The sequence below is a fragment of the Ceratotherium simum genome, chromosome 34 (genome assembly GCF_057802395.1).
Source record: "Ceratotherium simum simum isolate JZ-2026a chromosome 34, ASM5780239v1, whole genome shotgun sequence".
NCBI lineage: Eukaryota > Metazoa > Chordata > Mammalia > Perissodactyla > Rhinocerotidae > Ceratotherium > Ceratotherium simum.
Genome location: NC_141933.1, coordinates 32,725,368 through 32,741,902, shown reverse-complemented (window position 1 = coordinate 32,741,902; position 16,535 = coordinate 32,725,368). Strand labels below are relative to the sequence as shown.

At 40.6% G+C, this 16,535-nt stretch overlaps 2 protein-coding genes across 8 annotated transcripts in view; one reads left to right on the top strand and one right to left on the bottom strand.

The window, feature by feature from the left end:
• TCP11L1 (t-complex 11 like 1) overlaps positions 1–7,721 on the top strand; it is a 44,914-nt gene extending 37,193 nt beyond the window's left edge. For 6 of the 7 annotated variants that reach the window (XM_087423168.1, XM_087423166.1, XM_087423167.1 and 3 more), the window contains one exon: positions 7–7,721. In XM_087423168.1, the coding sequence (XP_087279294.1) occupies positions 7–209 (203 nt within the window). In that variant the 3' untranslated portion in view covers positions 210–7,721. The remainder of the gene's footprint in view (positions 1–6) is intronic. The other variant, XM_087423171.1, reaches the window with a different exon arrangement.
• A 2,316-nt stretch (positions 7,722–10,037) lies between these two features.
• The window catches only part of CSTF3 (cleavage stimulation factor subunit 3), a 71,209-nt gene continuing 64,711 nt past the window's right edge, over positions 10,038–16,535 (bottom strand). The window contains exons 16-21 of the mRNA XM_004436839.3: positions 16,360–16,429; positions 14,607–14,802; positions 12,190–12,343; positions 11,381–11,475; positions 11,178–11,238; positions 10,038–10,737 (exon numbers count right to left, since the gene is read on the bottom strand). Coding sequence (XP_004436896.1) covers positions 10,535–10,737; positions 11,178–11,238; positions 11,381–11,475; positions 12,190–12,343; positions 14,607–14,802; positions 16,360–16,429 — 779 coding nt within the window. The 3' untranslated portion in view covers positions 10,038–10,534. The remainder of the gene's footprint in view (positions 10,738–11,177; positions 11,239–11,380; positions 11,476–12,189; positions 12,344–14,606; positions 14,803–16,359; positions 16,430–16,535) is intronic.

The window sequence follows — 16,535 nt, the reverse complement described above, 5'->3', positions numbered from 1 at the left end:
CCACAGATGTCCGAGTCCTGACCTTCTTAGGGTCCTACCTTGCCTCAGGCCACCAGAAGCCACTGCCCACCGCACCCGGGGGATTGGGCTTGGTTCAGAAAGAGCTGGAGGAAGTTGCTATTAAATTTGTTCGCCTGGTCAACTATAACAAGATGGTCTTCAGTCCCTACTATGACTCAATCCTCAGTAAGATCCTCGTCAGACCCTAATGCGTGTGTTCCCTGGAGCAGCCGTGTGACCCCCCCCACCACCAACTGCCTCAGATGCCTGGCCTCAGCTCTCGTGTTGCTTTGGAAAATGCCTGTTTAGTACATATCTGTTTAACAGCACCGATTCCAAAGGGAAGACTGTTGCGTATCACTGTTGAAAAGACTTGTTGAGAAATGTACTGACTTCTCTTTTGAGGGTTAGTATTTGTGAGTGCAAGTTTACAGATCAAAGCAGCTTTTATGTTGAGTTTCACACGTGGCCTCAGCTTTTAGGGTTGACTGCCTGTGTCTGCACCCCCACTCGGCCAGGACTATAGCCACCTGTCTCTCCCAGGGGCTGAGACCTGTCTCTGCCCGCAGGGAGTGGTTCTTTCTGACACCCAAGAGTGTCTGACAGCCCTGAGAGGGAAGAAGCGGAGCCGTGACCATTACCGTGCTTAGACTCCTGTCCCTCACACAGCCCCCCACCCTCCTCCCTCCAGGTATTTCGTTGGAAGAGACTTCCATAGTCTTACTGCGCTCCCCTGCCTGGCCTGGCCAGAGGCCCAGAGCCCTTTTGTTCTAGAGGAGAGTTACTTGATTTTAAAAAGCTTATTGTTTTACACAAAATTAGTCCTGAGCCTGGATGATAACAGTTATGACTTATGGGATCCAGAGAAAGGGAATTCTTTGACTTTTAAGCCTTGAAAGTTAAGGAGATTTATTTTATTTTATTTTCATTGATGATTTAATAGTTTATAACATTGTGAAATTTTGGGTTGTACATTTTTGTTTGTCCATCACCATATATGTGTCTCCCTTCACCCCTTGTGCCCACCCCCTACCCCCACTGCCCCTGGTAACCACAATACAGTTTTCTCTGTCCATGTGTTGGTTTATATGCCACATATGAGTGAGATCATACAGTGTTTGTCTTTCTCTTTCTGGCTTATTTCGCTTAACATGATACCCTCCAGGCCCATCCATGTTGTTGCAAATGGGAAAATTTTGTCCTTTTTTATGGCTGAGTAGTATTCCATTGTATATATATACCACATTTTCTTAATCCAATCGTCAGTCGAGGGACAGTTGGGTTGCTTCCACTTCTTGGCTATAGTGAATAATGCTGCAATGAACATAGGGGTGCATAAGCCTCTTTGGATTGTTGATTTCAGGTTCCTTGGATAGATTCCCAGTAGTGGGATGGCTGGATCATAGGGCATCTCTATTTTTAATTCTTTGAGGAATCTCCATACTGTTTTCCATAGAGGCTGCACCAGTTTGCATTCCCACCAGCTGTGTACGAGGGTTCCTGTTTCCCCACATCCTCTCCAACACTTGTTGTTTTTTGTCTTGGTGATTGTAGCCATTCTAACCGGCATGAGGTGATATCTTAGGGTTGTTTTGATTTGCATTTCCCTGATGATTAGTGATGATGAACATCTTTTCATGTGCCTGTTGGCCATCTGTATATCTTCTTTGGAGAAGTCTCTCTTCATTTCCTCTGCCCATTTTTTGATCGGGTTGTTTGTTTTTTTGTTGTTCAGTTGTGTGAGTTCTTTATATATTGTGAAGATTAACCCCTTATCAGATATATGTTTTACAAATATTTTCTCCCAGCTGTTGGGTTGTCTGTTCATCTTGATTCTGGTTTTGTTTGTCTTGTAGAAGCTCTTTAGTCTGCTAAAGTCCCACTTGCTTATTTTTTCTTTAGTTTCCCTAGTCTGGGTAGGCATGTCATCCGAAAAGATTCCTTTATGACCAATGTCAAATAGTGTGTTGCCTATATTTTCTTCTATGAGTTTTATAGTTTCAGGTCTCACCTTCAGGACTTTGATCCATTTTGAGTTAATTTTTGTGAATGGCGATAGCAGATGGTCCACTTTCATTCTTTTGCATGTGGCTGTCCAGTTTTCCCAACAGCATTTATTGAAGAGACTTTTCTTTCTCCATTGTGTGTTCTTAGCTCCTTTGTCGAAAATTAGCTGTCCGTATATGTGTGGTTTTATTTCTGGGCTTTCAATTCTGTTCCGTTGATCTGTGTGTCTGTTTTTGTACCAGTACCAGGCTGTTTTGATTACTATTGCTTTGTAGTATGTTTTGAAGTCAGGGATTGTGATGCCTCTAGCTTTGTTCTTTTTTCTTAGGATTGCTTTAGCTATTCGGGGCCTTTTGTTGCCCCATATGAATTTTAGTATTCTTTCTTCTATTTCCGTGAAGAATGTCATTGGGATCCTGATTGGGATTGCATTGAATCTGTAGATTGCTTTAGGTAATATAGACATTTTAACTGTGTTTATTCTTCCAATCCATGTGCATACGATGTCTTTCCATTTCTTTATGTCATCATCAATTTCTTTCAATAATGTCTTGTAGTTTTCATCGTATAGGTCTTTCACCTCATTGGTAAGATTTATTCCTAGATATTTTATTCTTTTTGATGCAATTGTAAATGGTAATATCTTTTTTTTTTTTTTTCTGAGGAAGACCAGCCCTGAGCTAACATCTAAACCAGCCCTGAGCTAACATCCAATGCCAATCCTCCTCTTTTTTCCTGAGGAAGACTGGCCCTGGGCTAACATCCGCACCCATCTTCCTCTACTTTATATGGGACACCGCCACAGCATGGCTTAACAAGTGGTGCATCGGTGCACACCCGGGATCCAAACCAGCGAACCCCGGGCCGCCACAGCGGAACACACGCACTTAACCGCTTGCACCACCAGGCCGGCCCCTGGTAATATCTTTTTGAGCTCTCTTTCTGTTAATTCATTATTAGCATACAGAAATGCAACTGATTTTTGTAGATTGATTTTGTACCCTGCGACTTTGCTGTAGTTGTTGATTATTTCTAATAGTTTTCCAACAGATTCTTTAGGGTTTTCTATATATAAAATCATGTCATCTGCAAATAGTGAGAGTTTCACTTCTTCATTGCCTATTTGGATTCCTTTTATTCCTTTTTCTTGCCTAATTGCTCTGGCCAAAACCTCCAGTACTATGTTGAACAGGAGTGGTGAGAGTGGGCAGCCCTGCCTCGTTCCTGTTCTCAGAGGAATGGCTTTCAGTCTTTCCCCATTGAGTATGATGTTGGCTGTGGGTTTGTCATAAATAGCCTTTATTATGTTGAGGTACTTTTCTTCTATACCCATTTTATTGAGAGTTTTTATCATAAATGGATGTTATATCTCGTCAAATGCCTTCTCTGCATCTATTGAGATGACCATGTGGTTTTTATTCTTTTTGTCGATGTGATGTATCACGTTGATTGATTTGCGAATGTTGAACCATCCCTGCGTCCCTGATATAAATCCCACTTGATCATGGTGTATGATCTTTTTAATGTATTGCTGTATTCGGTTTACCAATACTTTGTTGAGGATTTTTGCATCTATGTTCATCAGCGATATTGGCCTGTAATTTTCCTTCTTTGTATTGTCTTTGTCTGGCTTTGGTATCAGGGTGATGTTGGCCTCGTAGAATGATTTAGGAAGTGTTCCATCTTCCTCTGTTTTTTGGAATTGTTTGAGAAGGATGGGTATTAAATCTTCTGTGACTGTTTGGTAAAATTCACCAGAGAAGCCATCTGGTCCTGGACTTTTATTTTTGGGGAGGTTTTTGATTACTATTTCAATCTCTCTACTTGTGATTGGTCTATTGAGATTCTCCATTTCTTCTTGGTTCAGTTTTGGGAGGTTGTATCAGTCTAAGAATTTATCCATTTCTTCTAGATTGTCCAATTTGTTGGCAGGAGATTTTTTTTTTTAAATATACGTTAGTATAATATAAAAGGAAACAAATTTTTGGAGTTGTTACTGAAAAATTCGCTCTGATACAATACACAGATGTATTGATTGGATTAGCATTCCAGAATTAGATTTCAATGTTTTCAGATAAAATAGTGTAAACTCACTTATTTCTTGGAAAAGGAAGTCCTAGAAAATCCCTGGTTTTTGAGCAGTATTTTTCAAGGAGTTTGACCAGAATTCCTGACACAGCCTGTGAGGCTGTGAGGGTAGCTTGGGTCTCACAGACAACGTTCTCTTAAAAAGATGAACTGTGTGCACGTGCACGTGTATTGTAGGCAGCGACATGCCACGGAGGTGTTGGAGGGTCTCCAGCCACCAGGACAGCACGGCGGGCATAGTGCAGGAGTCCCCTTAGTAAAGCCGGGGAGGAGCAGTGGGAGGAGCCTTCACTGTGGCTGGGCGGTGACGCCCAGCTGCGGAGGAGAGAAGGGTTCCCTGGGGGAATGTGATTTCTCCAGATGCAGGCTGTGGACTGCTCTGTGGTGTGTTTGACTTGCAGTCAAAAATGTGTTCTGCGTGACATGGTCAGAAGTCCTGTTGTTACAGTTGAGACAAGGACAAATCTTCCCTGGTTTCATTAGAAGGTGATAAAAGTTCAGTAAGTAGAACTTTTAAAGAACAAGGTCCCATCTTTTATAGTGTATTCCTGAGGTCACTCCTGGAACTGTTCCTGGAGGTGGCGTCCCTCTGCGGCTGCTGTGCTCGGTGGTGGCGTGAGGTTAGGTTCCGGTGAAGCCCGAGCACCGGGGGCAGTGCTCTGGCTCCCCTCAGCCTCAGCGTGTTTGGGGTTTTTCCCTCCCCATCCAAGGATGAGGGAAAAGAGCTTCACCCCCAGATACACAGGGTAGATCACCACTTCCTGCGCTCATTCCTCCTAAACCTCAAAACTTCTTTTTGCCTTCTGTTGTAAGACTTAACTCTTACAAGACTTTTTTCCTTCATGGGCTCCTAAGCTGACAAGGTTAAGTTTGCACAGTTGGAAACAGTGATGCATATATAACAGGGAGCTTCCCAGTCACTCGTGTCCACTTGGGGAGTTCCACAGGTGAAAAGCCAAGAGTGAAGGGGGCAAAGTTCAGAATTACAGTATTCATATTGAATCATTGCATTGTTATTCTTTGAAGATAAATAAGCTAGTTTTCTTCCTGGAATCTCATAGGATTATTGCTAAGGGCCAGGAAAATTCATTTAGTTCATTTAGTCACTCAGGAAATGTTTATAAGCATCTACTGTAACTCCCCCAACAGCTCTTCCTCCAACACAGAATATCCTTTGGGGCGTTGATTATCCTTTAGAACTGAGTTCGTTCTGTATAGTACATACTGATTGGATTTGACACAATTTCCTGCCTAACAGGTTTGTGGAAACAAGTGTCTTATATGGAAGTGCCAAGTTTACTTGGCAGGAGGACTTCACTACGTGTGGATAGAACTGCGTGCCTGAGAGGTCATGTCAGCAAGTCTCTTAGATTTATCTGATAATCTCATGAAGGAATGAATGAATGTCTAGAGCAGTACCTGCTGCTTTGTCAGTTCTTGGCTGGGTGGGTAGATGGATTCTCAGTCTAGGTGTTTTTTAAAAAAATCTCATTACTTTTAAAGCAAGCTGTAAAATGTGATTGTTTATGCAACCATCTAACCCACCTGTAAATATGCTTCAGGTGAGAACCACACTGATGTGCAGTTTTGGTGATCAACTGCAGTGGACGGAGGGATAAGGACTTTTCTCTGTGAAGACAGTTATTAATAAGTTTAACATAACAGGCATATGACGTGCCCCAGCTGGCTGCCGATTCTGAATGGATTCCTCGGCAGCTCTGTTTTTGTGGCTGTGCTTATTATCATTTCTCCAAGGCCTTCAATTTCCTGGGAATAGAGATGTTGCCGCCACCAGCTTTCCTGGTGAGTTTCAAAGGAATAGGTGTGTGCTGTGTGATTTCCAGTGACCTTTTGGCATGCCCTAATTTGTATGTATAACATTTGTATTTCTTTTAACTTTGAGGCAGGATGGTAGAGTGGAAAGACTGGAAACAGTCAAGAAACCAGAGTTCTGATCCCGTGTCTGTTACGTGCTAGCTAGGGCAAATCAGGACCCCTTTCCAACACCTAGAGAATGAAAGGCCTAGACTTGAGCTTTAAGCTTCTATCCAATTCTGACGTTCTGTGATAAATCTGACTTGAATAACTTAATTAGACTGCATAGGATTGTGCACAAAGCTCCTGATTTGAAGAAAGATCTGGGTTTGAGTGTTTCCTCTGTTGCCCTCTTACTGGTTGTCTGATCCTGGGCCAGTCAGTCTCCCTTAAGCCTCAGTATCTTCATCTGTAAAACGGGGAGCACTGCTCACACTGCCTGTGAGGATTACGTGTGGTCATGGATATTAGAACGCGCTGTCCGTGGGAAAGGACTGTCAGTTGCTCTAACAACAGAGGAGAGCATGTAACCCTCAGCCTGTAGGCGCACATCTGTACGTGATAGATTGGGCTGTGGGTGTCCAGCTGCCCCTCAGGCAGGCACATTTTGTAGGCCCACAGGGAAGGTTTTCCTCCTCTGCTGGCCCAAGACTGTTATTTTCTTTCCTCATCTGTTCTGTTCAAGAGCTGCAATCTTGCCTTTCCTTATCTCCCAACATCCACCCACCCCCACCCCCCTGATTTCTCTCCATCTCCATCTCTGTGTTATCTGAACTAAATGGAGGCCTGTATGAACAAATGGATGACTGAATGGTAGTGGATGACGGCTGTGAAACTCATATTTAAAGGCACTATCTCATTGAAAACACAATCTAAAGAACTACAACTACGTCTGCAATTGTGTATTTATATTGGACTTTGTGTTATATAACTGTTTTAATGGCTAGCCTTTTGTATTCATAGTATTCAAAGTAACTACATGGGATTGGGGAGGGGAAAGCCTTTAAGCCCAATAAGCTCTATTAACCTATCAAATGTTTGCTGATACTTTCAGAAATAGCTAGAGTCCTAGAAAATAAGTGTCAGAAACCTAAACAGGCAGAATTTTCCTTAAAACTGCCCCAATGTGGGTTTCTGTCCTACCTGACTAGATTGCCCTCTGCCCCTAAGCACCAGAACTCATCTACAGGCCTGGTTGATGGAGGGTCCCTTGTTTAGTTTCGAGATCAGATGTGTCTGGAGTTAGTACAATTGTCAGATTTCACTGTTTTTGCAGTTGTTTTATCTAAACTAAACATTGAGAACTTAAAGTGCAACTTCTGACTTAAAGCAACCTTAAAATTGAAGTAACACTCTCCTTCCTGTTGCCTCTGCTTTTTAAAGTACTGTCTTCCTTATCAAAGCAGAACTTGGGTCAGGGCTCAGACAGGGAAGAAAATTTAGTAAACTGCTGAATTGTTTTTCTTGACTTTTATTCCCCAAGTATGGTAAGCTGACACTTCTGTTGAATATTTAAGATTTTTAGTTAGTAACATAGTACCTGAGTTTTGTTACTTGTTATGAATTCTCTCTCAAGACTTCTGAAATTTCTATTAAATAAAATATAGCTTCACTTGCTGAATGTCACAGTTAAGGAGAACTACCAACTTGAATGAAGTTTGCTTTGGGAATTGAAATGTAAAAAACCAAAATTTATGAACATGGTAATTATACTTTTTCTGTTGTGTAAATGAACTCTTAGTTTCACATATTAAGTATAGGCCAATAGAGAGTTATAAAATTACCAAATAAATTCATAATTATTGACCAAAGTGGTGTATTTTTTTCATTCTTTTCCAGTGGTACACAGTTTTACATTTACTAGGTAGCTACAACCTTTTACTTTACTGGGTATGGCAACATAGATATAACCTCTGTTTTGAAATTTAGTGCTAAAGGGCAGAGTTTGACTAATTTTTGTTTAGGAAAGACTTACAGTCCTTAAATTTTATCTAGTTCTAGAATCATGGGGGAGATGCTGTCATTGTTTTAAAAAAGGAAAAATATGGGGGCTGGCCCAGTGGAGTAGCAGTTAAGTTCATGCGCTCCAGCTTTGGTGGCCCGGGGTTCACAGGTTTGGATCCTGGGCGCAGACCTACTCACTGCTTAACAATCCATACTGTGGCAGGCGTCCCACATATAAAATAGAGGGAGATGGGCACAGCTGTTAGCTCAGGGCCAATCTTAGGAAAAAGAGGAGGATTGGCAACAGATGTTAGCTCAGGGCTAATCTTCCTCACCAAAAAAAGAAAAAAATAATATCTTGGAAATTTCTCTGGGTCCAGCAATACAGATATATTAGAGTCTATACATTAGATTTCCACAAGTTCAGATTTGTAACATCATGCTACTTGTTCAACTGTGTTTACAAAAGCAATTATCAAATATTCAGATAATCATTAAAAACTAAAAACTCATATATATCTACAGCAGAACATTAGAAAATGTTTTCTTCTAACAAGAAATAATCCCTCTGGGCTGGCTCCATGGCTTAGTGGTTAAGTGCATGCGCTCTGCTGCTGGCAGCCTGGATTCAGATCCCGGGCGCGCACTGACCCACTGCTTCTCCGGCCATACGGAGGCCGCGTCCCACATACAGCAACTAGAAGGATGTGCAACTACGACAGACAACTATCTACTGGGGCTTTGGGGAAAAAAAAAGGAGGAGGATTGGCAATAGATATTAGCTCAGAGCCAGTCTTCCTCAGCAAAAAGAGGAGGATTAGCATGGATGTTAGCTCAGGGCTGATCTTCCTCACAAAAAAAAAAAAAAAAAATCCCTTTTATGTTTGAAGGTCAGATAATTTCTAGGGGGGAAAAATCTTAGAAATAAATGCAGTAGGAGCAATTACACTACACGTAATGGCCGTTACAGTGCTTAGTAGCAGTCACCATGGGGGGGGGTGTTCTCTTTATTACGATGCTAAAAAAAAAAAAAATCATTTTTCATGCACATTCACATGGCTTTCTTTTGTTGTTTATGGGATACTATTACAGACCATTTACAGGTATTTGAAAGCATTTTGTCGTCTTCAAAACACTACCCAAAGATAGCACTTCAGGAAATGCTTCTATATTTTCAAGTCTATGCTCGATGGTACTACTTGTGCCTTCAGATTGTTTTGTTGATAACCATGATATAAAAAAAGCCACACAGCTTGAAAATGACACTTAAGAGGATCACAAAGTCTGAATTAGAGCCAGCTGACTTTGTTTTGAGGGAATTTTAGCTCGGATGGGAAAATACAGGAGACACATGCTTGTGGTCAACTTATGTGAATATAACCTTGCTATGTATAAATTTATATGAAAATGATTCAAGAGAACCTTTTTTCCATTACGAGAGTTTTAGAGAAATATTTGAAGCTGATTTTAAAATGTAAAATTCATATTTAATCACATTTGAATTCAAATTCTAAATTGTATACCCAATATGTAAGAAAGATAGTTTCCTTATAACCATAATACTTTTCCTCCTCTTTTTTTCTTATTTTAAGCTTTTATTCTGAATCACAACCCTTAGGCTCAACTAGTTTTCTGTCTAGTAGTTTTTCTAGAAATGGGTCAAAAAGAGGTAATGTTGGTAACAAAGAGCCAAACTTAATCCGCTGGACTTCATTTGCATAAGTATTTGCTCATTGTAGTTAGGATTTCGTTAATTGGCTGTAATTTTTTTTAATGCTGTGTTTTAGCTCATGAAAAAATGTTCTTGAGCACTGAGCACCTTTTGAAATATATTTATGTGAGAACAAGACAGTGGGTGGTTAAAGGAATTCCCATAGTTATGGTGCTTTCAAGAGAGATGAAAGATAAAGTATCTCAATTTGCCTCAGATTTAATTGGGGGAAAATGCATTCATATTTGAGGATTTCTAAAATGTTTAATTTGCCTCTTAAAAATGGATCCCTCATGTTTTCAAATAACAGCAAAGAAGCCCAGGAAAGGACACGTAGTTAAGTGCGCAGTAAAGACAACGTGACTTTTCCTTGTATTGTTGACGTGTATTTTTAAATAATATTGGCTGAATTACATAAAATAAGTAGCTATTTTAAATAAATTCTGAATGAAAGCGGCAGTAGGAGGCATGACGGTTTTGAGATCCTTTTATTTTTTAAAGGATTGTTTTAAAATTTTAAACTACAAAACAGATTCCATACATTCTGCCATAAATAAAAACAAATAGTAAGGCAGGACTCTACATAAGCAAACTGAGAACAACTGTTTTCAGAAAATGTGATAAAATGCTTTACAGTCGTAAGCCATCCGGTTTTTAAAATAAAACTTGAAAACTCACAGGTCTTCAAGCGGCACATACAAGACACCCTTGAAGAGGGAACAAAATGTGGTTCTGCCATTGTGTACTGTTCTCACATTTCTGAAAATCTAATTCTGCTTACAGCACAGGTCTGTTCCATATTCTAAAATTCACACAGGTTGGGTTTTTTCCTCAAGAACCATATGATAGAGGCACCAGGGACAATATGACTTTGTTTCCAAGAAGCTTGTAACAAAGCATTGTCTCTTTTAAACATGTGACTTAAGAGGCAAAAAGGGAATCCTCTCAGAGGCAGGTTTTGAGCCTGCCTTACCGAATTCGCTTCTGCTGCCGTGCTCTGTAAATGTCATGAACAGGGGGGACAACAGCTCCCTTTTCTTCGTCCTCGTCTGAGTCCTCGTTGGGCCTTTTGACAGCCTTGGTGAGGACTGCATTACTCTCCACGGGGCCATTGCCTTCGACGGCCAGCTCTGGGGCCCCACCCGTGATGATCCTCACAGCTTCCTCCACAGCTATGGAAACAAAACAGGGTCCACAGGGAGGATGTTTCAAGTTACCTGTATGTACTACTTTTGATACTTGATAGTTAATTTCAATAGTTAGTTTCTATAGCCTACCAGTGGCAAAGCACGGGCTAGTACTACTGATACTAAATAATTAACAGAAAAGTCAAAAGCTGCTGTTAACATTACTTATTTTCATCAGCCCAGTCTGATTGTGCATGTTCACGTGAACAGAAAAGATAAGCTTTTATGACATCTTACTTAGTGGAATTGGAATATGAACAAGCCTCTTTGTACCACAGAGGGTTTGGATCACTCCTGGGCTTCACTGTACCTCGGCAAGACCGGTAGCTGGTTTTGGAAACTTAAGTGGCGAAGAATAACATTCTCTCCTGCCTAGTAGGCGGTAATGTGAATTCCACTTTGAAAACAGAGCTTTCATCACTTACTATTTGGTATCTTGCATCTTCGGAAAATTTCCATCAATTCATCCACTTGTACAAAAGGACCCTATTTTGACACAAATAAATTATAATCCCCAATAATCTGACAAGTTAAAATAGCACTACTTTATATTTCCTGAGATAGAGAAAAAGTACACAATTACTATAACCCATAGAGCAGGCGTCTATCATGAAAATAGGGAGCAAACCTGGAAGCAGACAGGAGGGGGGAGAAGTTTCATTAACACAACGGCCGCGGGTGGCACTGGGAACACTCCCCCAGGGACGGGGTGTAAGCCTGGCGCTGTAAAGAAAAAGAAGTAGGAATCAGATGGAATGGAGGAATTCTATACATGTAAGAACTAAATAAATAAGTACTGTGTACGTAAAGACATACTACGTCTAGGCTGCTTTGTTCTGGACATCGTAAACTTTTAGTGCTTTACGTGTTTGACCAAACACACGTGGCCAGACAGTGAAAGCAGTCTCAACCCAGCGGCCGCCAGGAGGCAGAGAAGGAAGCAGTGACGGTGCATGACACCTGGGGGCTGAACCAAAGTCAGCTCTCTTCAGAGACCTGGTCTAGCCTCACAGGACGTTTGTTCAGCAATCTGTGTAAAGTCAGTTATTCGACAACATAGTCAATCCTAAGGGCCTTGTTCAGAGAGGATCTGGAGGGTCTACTACCCATTAGTGTTTCTAAATGATACCAATACCATCCCTGAGGGGAGTTCCCAGGGTACAGGTGATCCGTACACAGAACGTTTCTGAAAGTTGTCTGTGTCACTGCCAAAAATGGGTTACTCGAATCCAGGTCATTGAGGTTTTTTTTTTCTTTTTCTTAGATATTCATAACTCATCTTGGTTCAAAGATTACTGCCAAGTCACTTGTCATAGTGACCCTAAGTCTAATAATTAACCTACAATTGATAGGTCACATTACTTTGTCCCCACATCTCTGAATTGAAATCAATAAACAAACTGAGGTCTTAGTACTGGATCTAAAGGCATGGCTTACGTGCTAAATGTCGTGGCTGAAATGGAATCATCTGCTGAGTGTCTGGTTTAGGGTATTCTGGTTTTCTATCCACTTCATCTTTCAGAACAGGCACTATAGAAGGAGCTACAACTGGGTCTGGAATTATAGCTGCTAGCTTAGCACGGGAGACATCCTGAAAATGCAGAACAGAAGAATCCTAAACCTGAAAAAGGGACTTACAGAGTCTAATTGTGCGATTCTACAATCTTGAGGATACTCTGAATAACTGAGTTAAAACCACAAAAAGGGAGAATGAAAAGAATAAGCAAGAACTTGATGATGGTCAAGATTGTTCAGTATTCAACAAGTAAAGCTAAAAGGCTCTACAGACGTGGTGTTTTATAACCTCACCCCAACCCCAGTTGAGAACGTTCAACTCAGCATAGCCAGGTAGGACATTTGTGGAATAGATACAAGCTTTTCTGGGTAAATACATAAGACTGCGCACCAAGTGGAGAGTGGGATAATTTGGAAAAAACCTGCAGTTTTAGATATTTTTCTGACACCCCCATTCCATTGGAATTGAACGTCTATCAGTTTCATTAATTGAAGAAGTTGGATTAAGTGAGATCCTGCTTCATGAAAGCTAAAATAAAGTTTATCATCACTTACACTAGTTAATAAGATTTTGCTAATGAAAAGAAAAATTATTCCCTACATACGTTATAGGGGAGAAGGAACATTTATTGAACAGCCACTATTTGTCAGACAATTTTAGCCATTTATTCCCTCTTGGATGAGGCAAATAGTAACATCCCCATTTTATGGAAGGGACTGAAGCTCAAACAGGCTCTGATGTTTCCAAGGTCATACAGCTAAGAAGTAGAGAGAGGACTGGGAGCGCAGGCCGCTCTGACCTCAAACCCATCCAGTCTTTTATTCAGCACACCAGCAATGCCCCGCCAGGACTGAGACAGGTCAAGGGAGCAATGCGGCCACCTAATACCGGAGGCCCTGTCCTGGAGAAGCTCCTCCACGACAGGCAACTGTGTCGGCCCCCTGAAGAGAATCAGAAGAGCCCCTTTGCCACCATCACGAAATATGAGGGCATTTTCACTTTCTCAAAATGTGCTCTTGTGCAGTTGGTGACATCAAATGCATTGGTGGCAAATCTAAATGAGCAGGCCCATCAGGAATTGCTTTTTTCTCTCTTTCCCTCTCTCTCTCACATATACACACACAGAAGCCCATTAATCCTTCCCAAATAAACAGAAGAGTAGGAACAGAAATACAAGATGAAAAATGCATATTCAAGAAGCAGCTCTACTTGGAAATAGTAAGATCTTTATTTTCATTAACTTCTTTAATTTCCATTTTCATCTTGGCAAAGTTGAAACAGCCTTTTCTAATAATTCCACATACTAGTCTTAAAATTTCTTTAGCTTTCCATTGAGAAGCAGTTAAACTAGAAGCAGCATCTGCTCATCCCTAAGCAGTAATGCCTTAGTTCAGAATAGGAATCTGGGAACTGGAGCTTCCATTCGTGGAAAGGTCTGAAGTTCACTTATGGGCAATTTCTCTCGAACATTTTAATCTGGTTCAGACACCAGCCCAGTAAGACCCAGGCCCAAAGAGGGCAGTGAGGAGATGGGAGAATGAAGGTCAGGAAGACCCTCATTCTGGCGGGCTTGAAGGGGCCAAGCTAGGGCTCCTGTGGACACAGCTTCCCTTTGGATTTCCACCTTTGTCTTTGTTCACATGACAAAGAAAATCAAGAAATGATAGAATAATGTTGTTCTCAGCAAGGGCTATTTCTGGGACTGCATAAACAATCTTTCCTCTTGGCCAGAACAAGTTCAGGTACCAGATTTGTTTTCTTATGACTCGGCAGTCTACACGGAGGCGTTCCATTCCTAGAGAAGCTCATTTCCTCAAGGGCTCCACTGAAGGAGTGCTGTTTTGAAGATAAAAATCCCTCAAAGAACTTTATGGATTTAACAAACTGTAATGTTTCTTCATTATATCTACAAAATATGTAACATGAACTACATTTGGTTTAACATCTCCTGTCAAAACACATTCATCAGTTTTAAGAAATATTAGAAAAAAATGTAATACCTAAGATGACATTCAGATTTTCTTTTGTTTTTCCTCCCTCCCCACTGCCTCCATCTGCCCACCAGACATAAGATATAAGGCATTGACAATTTCAGGGAAAGAATGAAAGCATTTGTTAAATCTCATTTTAATTCTCATTTTGTTTAGTACTTTTGATACTCAATGTATCATAAACCCAAGGAAAATCCCTGAACTTTTTTCTTGTTTTCTGCAAATCTATTCTAAAACTAGATTAATTTCTATTTCATAATTTACTTTAGAGTGAAGTTTATCCAGGAACTGTTCTAAAATACTGCAAAAATAAAGACATGACACACATCTTGATCCTAAGTACGTACCTTATAACCAAGCGCTTTTAGTTCACTGGCAGAGCAAGGATACAAGTCCATGAACTTGTATCTATCTACCAGTAAAGCTGTTTCTTTGCCTTCATACTCTTCTTTGAATGCTGTAAACCGTCTTTTCTCCACTTTGAGTATACTAGCTAGATCACCAATATTACTTTCAAAAGCTAGAAATCGGGCCCAGATTTCTCTGTAAGAAAATATATATAATCAATACTTAATTATTCTGGGTGTATGGCAGGGAGTCCATTTACAAAAATGCCTTAAGTTCCCTCTCTCTCTTTTTTAAAAAATTATAAAAATCTTTTTTATTATAAAGATTTCCAGACTACAGAAAAATAGAATAGTGTAATGAATACCCCTACATCATCACCTAGACTGAATCATTATTAACATTTTGCCACTTTTGCTTCATCTTGTTTTTGCTTAAGTATTTGAAAGTCAACTACAGGCATCATAACACTTCACCCTAAACACTTGCATAGGTAAGCCCTTCTTTGCGTTTGTACTTATTGAGCACACCTTCCCGTCCTTCATGGTCACTCAGAGAGGGATGTGCCCCAGAGCGGGTGAGCTCGAGGGGGAAGAGCTGGAACAGGAGTCCGGACTCACTTCCAATGTCCCCTGGACAATGTGGCCTCACCGTTCTGTTCCGTGGCAGGAATTAGAACGTAGAATACATTCTTCACTCAGTGTATGAATAAAATTATATTCCAAAATCTAACATGATGGCTCTCCGTTTTTTCTCATTAATATGGATCACTGGGGACAAAGTTATACCTCACCACTGTTCTAACAGCCAAAACTAATGCTCTAATGCTCTAATCACTTAAATGTCACTAACCTCTTGTGTGCTAAAGTAAAACACTGAGTGCCTACTATACACCATGGGTAGGACTCCCACAAAAATCCTACACTGATAGACATTACTGTTACTTGATGAGAAATTAAAGACCAGCAAGGTTATGAAATCTGCCCAAGGTGTAATTGGCTGAGCCGGGATCTGAACCCAAGACTCCAGAGCCTTACAATTCCCACTGTCCTACTACATCACTGGTTAGTGGTGTTCCTCTGGTAAAACTGAGAGTCAAAACCATCAGTCAGGGACATAATGTGTCCAATAAACTTTCAATATGTAAGAGTCTTTGCTATAGAGTCAGGGAGGTAAAAATTTCAGAACTCTCCTCTAATTTGTTCATATCAATTTCTAGGGATATAGTAAACTAGAAAGATATATTAAAATATTTAATAATAAGTTGCTAAGGCATCTCTCAAAACAATTCTAATCAGTATGCTAAAATGTTTTTTAAAAAAATGTTAAACACATGGGGCCAGCCCTGTGGCCAAGTGGTTAAAGTTCTGCACACTCCACTTTGGCGGCCCAGGTTCGTAGGTTCAGATCCTGGGCGTGGACCTATTCCACTCTTCAGCGATGCTGTGGAGGCATCCCACATAAAAATAGAGCAAGACTGGCACAGATGTTAGTTCAGGGCTAGTTCTCCTCAAGCCAAAAAAAAAGGAGCAAGCTTGCCAACAGATGTTAGCTTAGGGCGAATCTTCCTCACCAAAAAAAAATCTTAAACACATATAAAAATATTGCAGGCAGATGTTTGCAAATTAAGCTTCAAGAGGGAAGGGAAATTTCTCCTGAAACTTATGCTCAACAAGCAAACATTTATCCCACAGATCCTAATGAAGTAGTAAAGCTGCCCTTCGAAGCTGACCACCAAGTTCTCCCGTGGCTTACCCAGACTTTTCAGGAGGAAGGCTTCCAGAAGTTAAAACTCGTTCAAACAAAACTCGGGTATTATTGTCCTCTAGGATATTAAAAAAGATTGCAAATATTTAAAAAATTCAGTTTTACAATTCAACAGTGTTTTTGCACATGCATTGTCTTATTTAATCCTCACAAAAATCCTATGC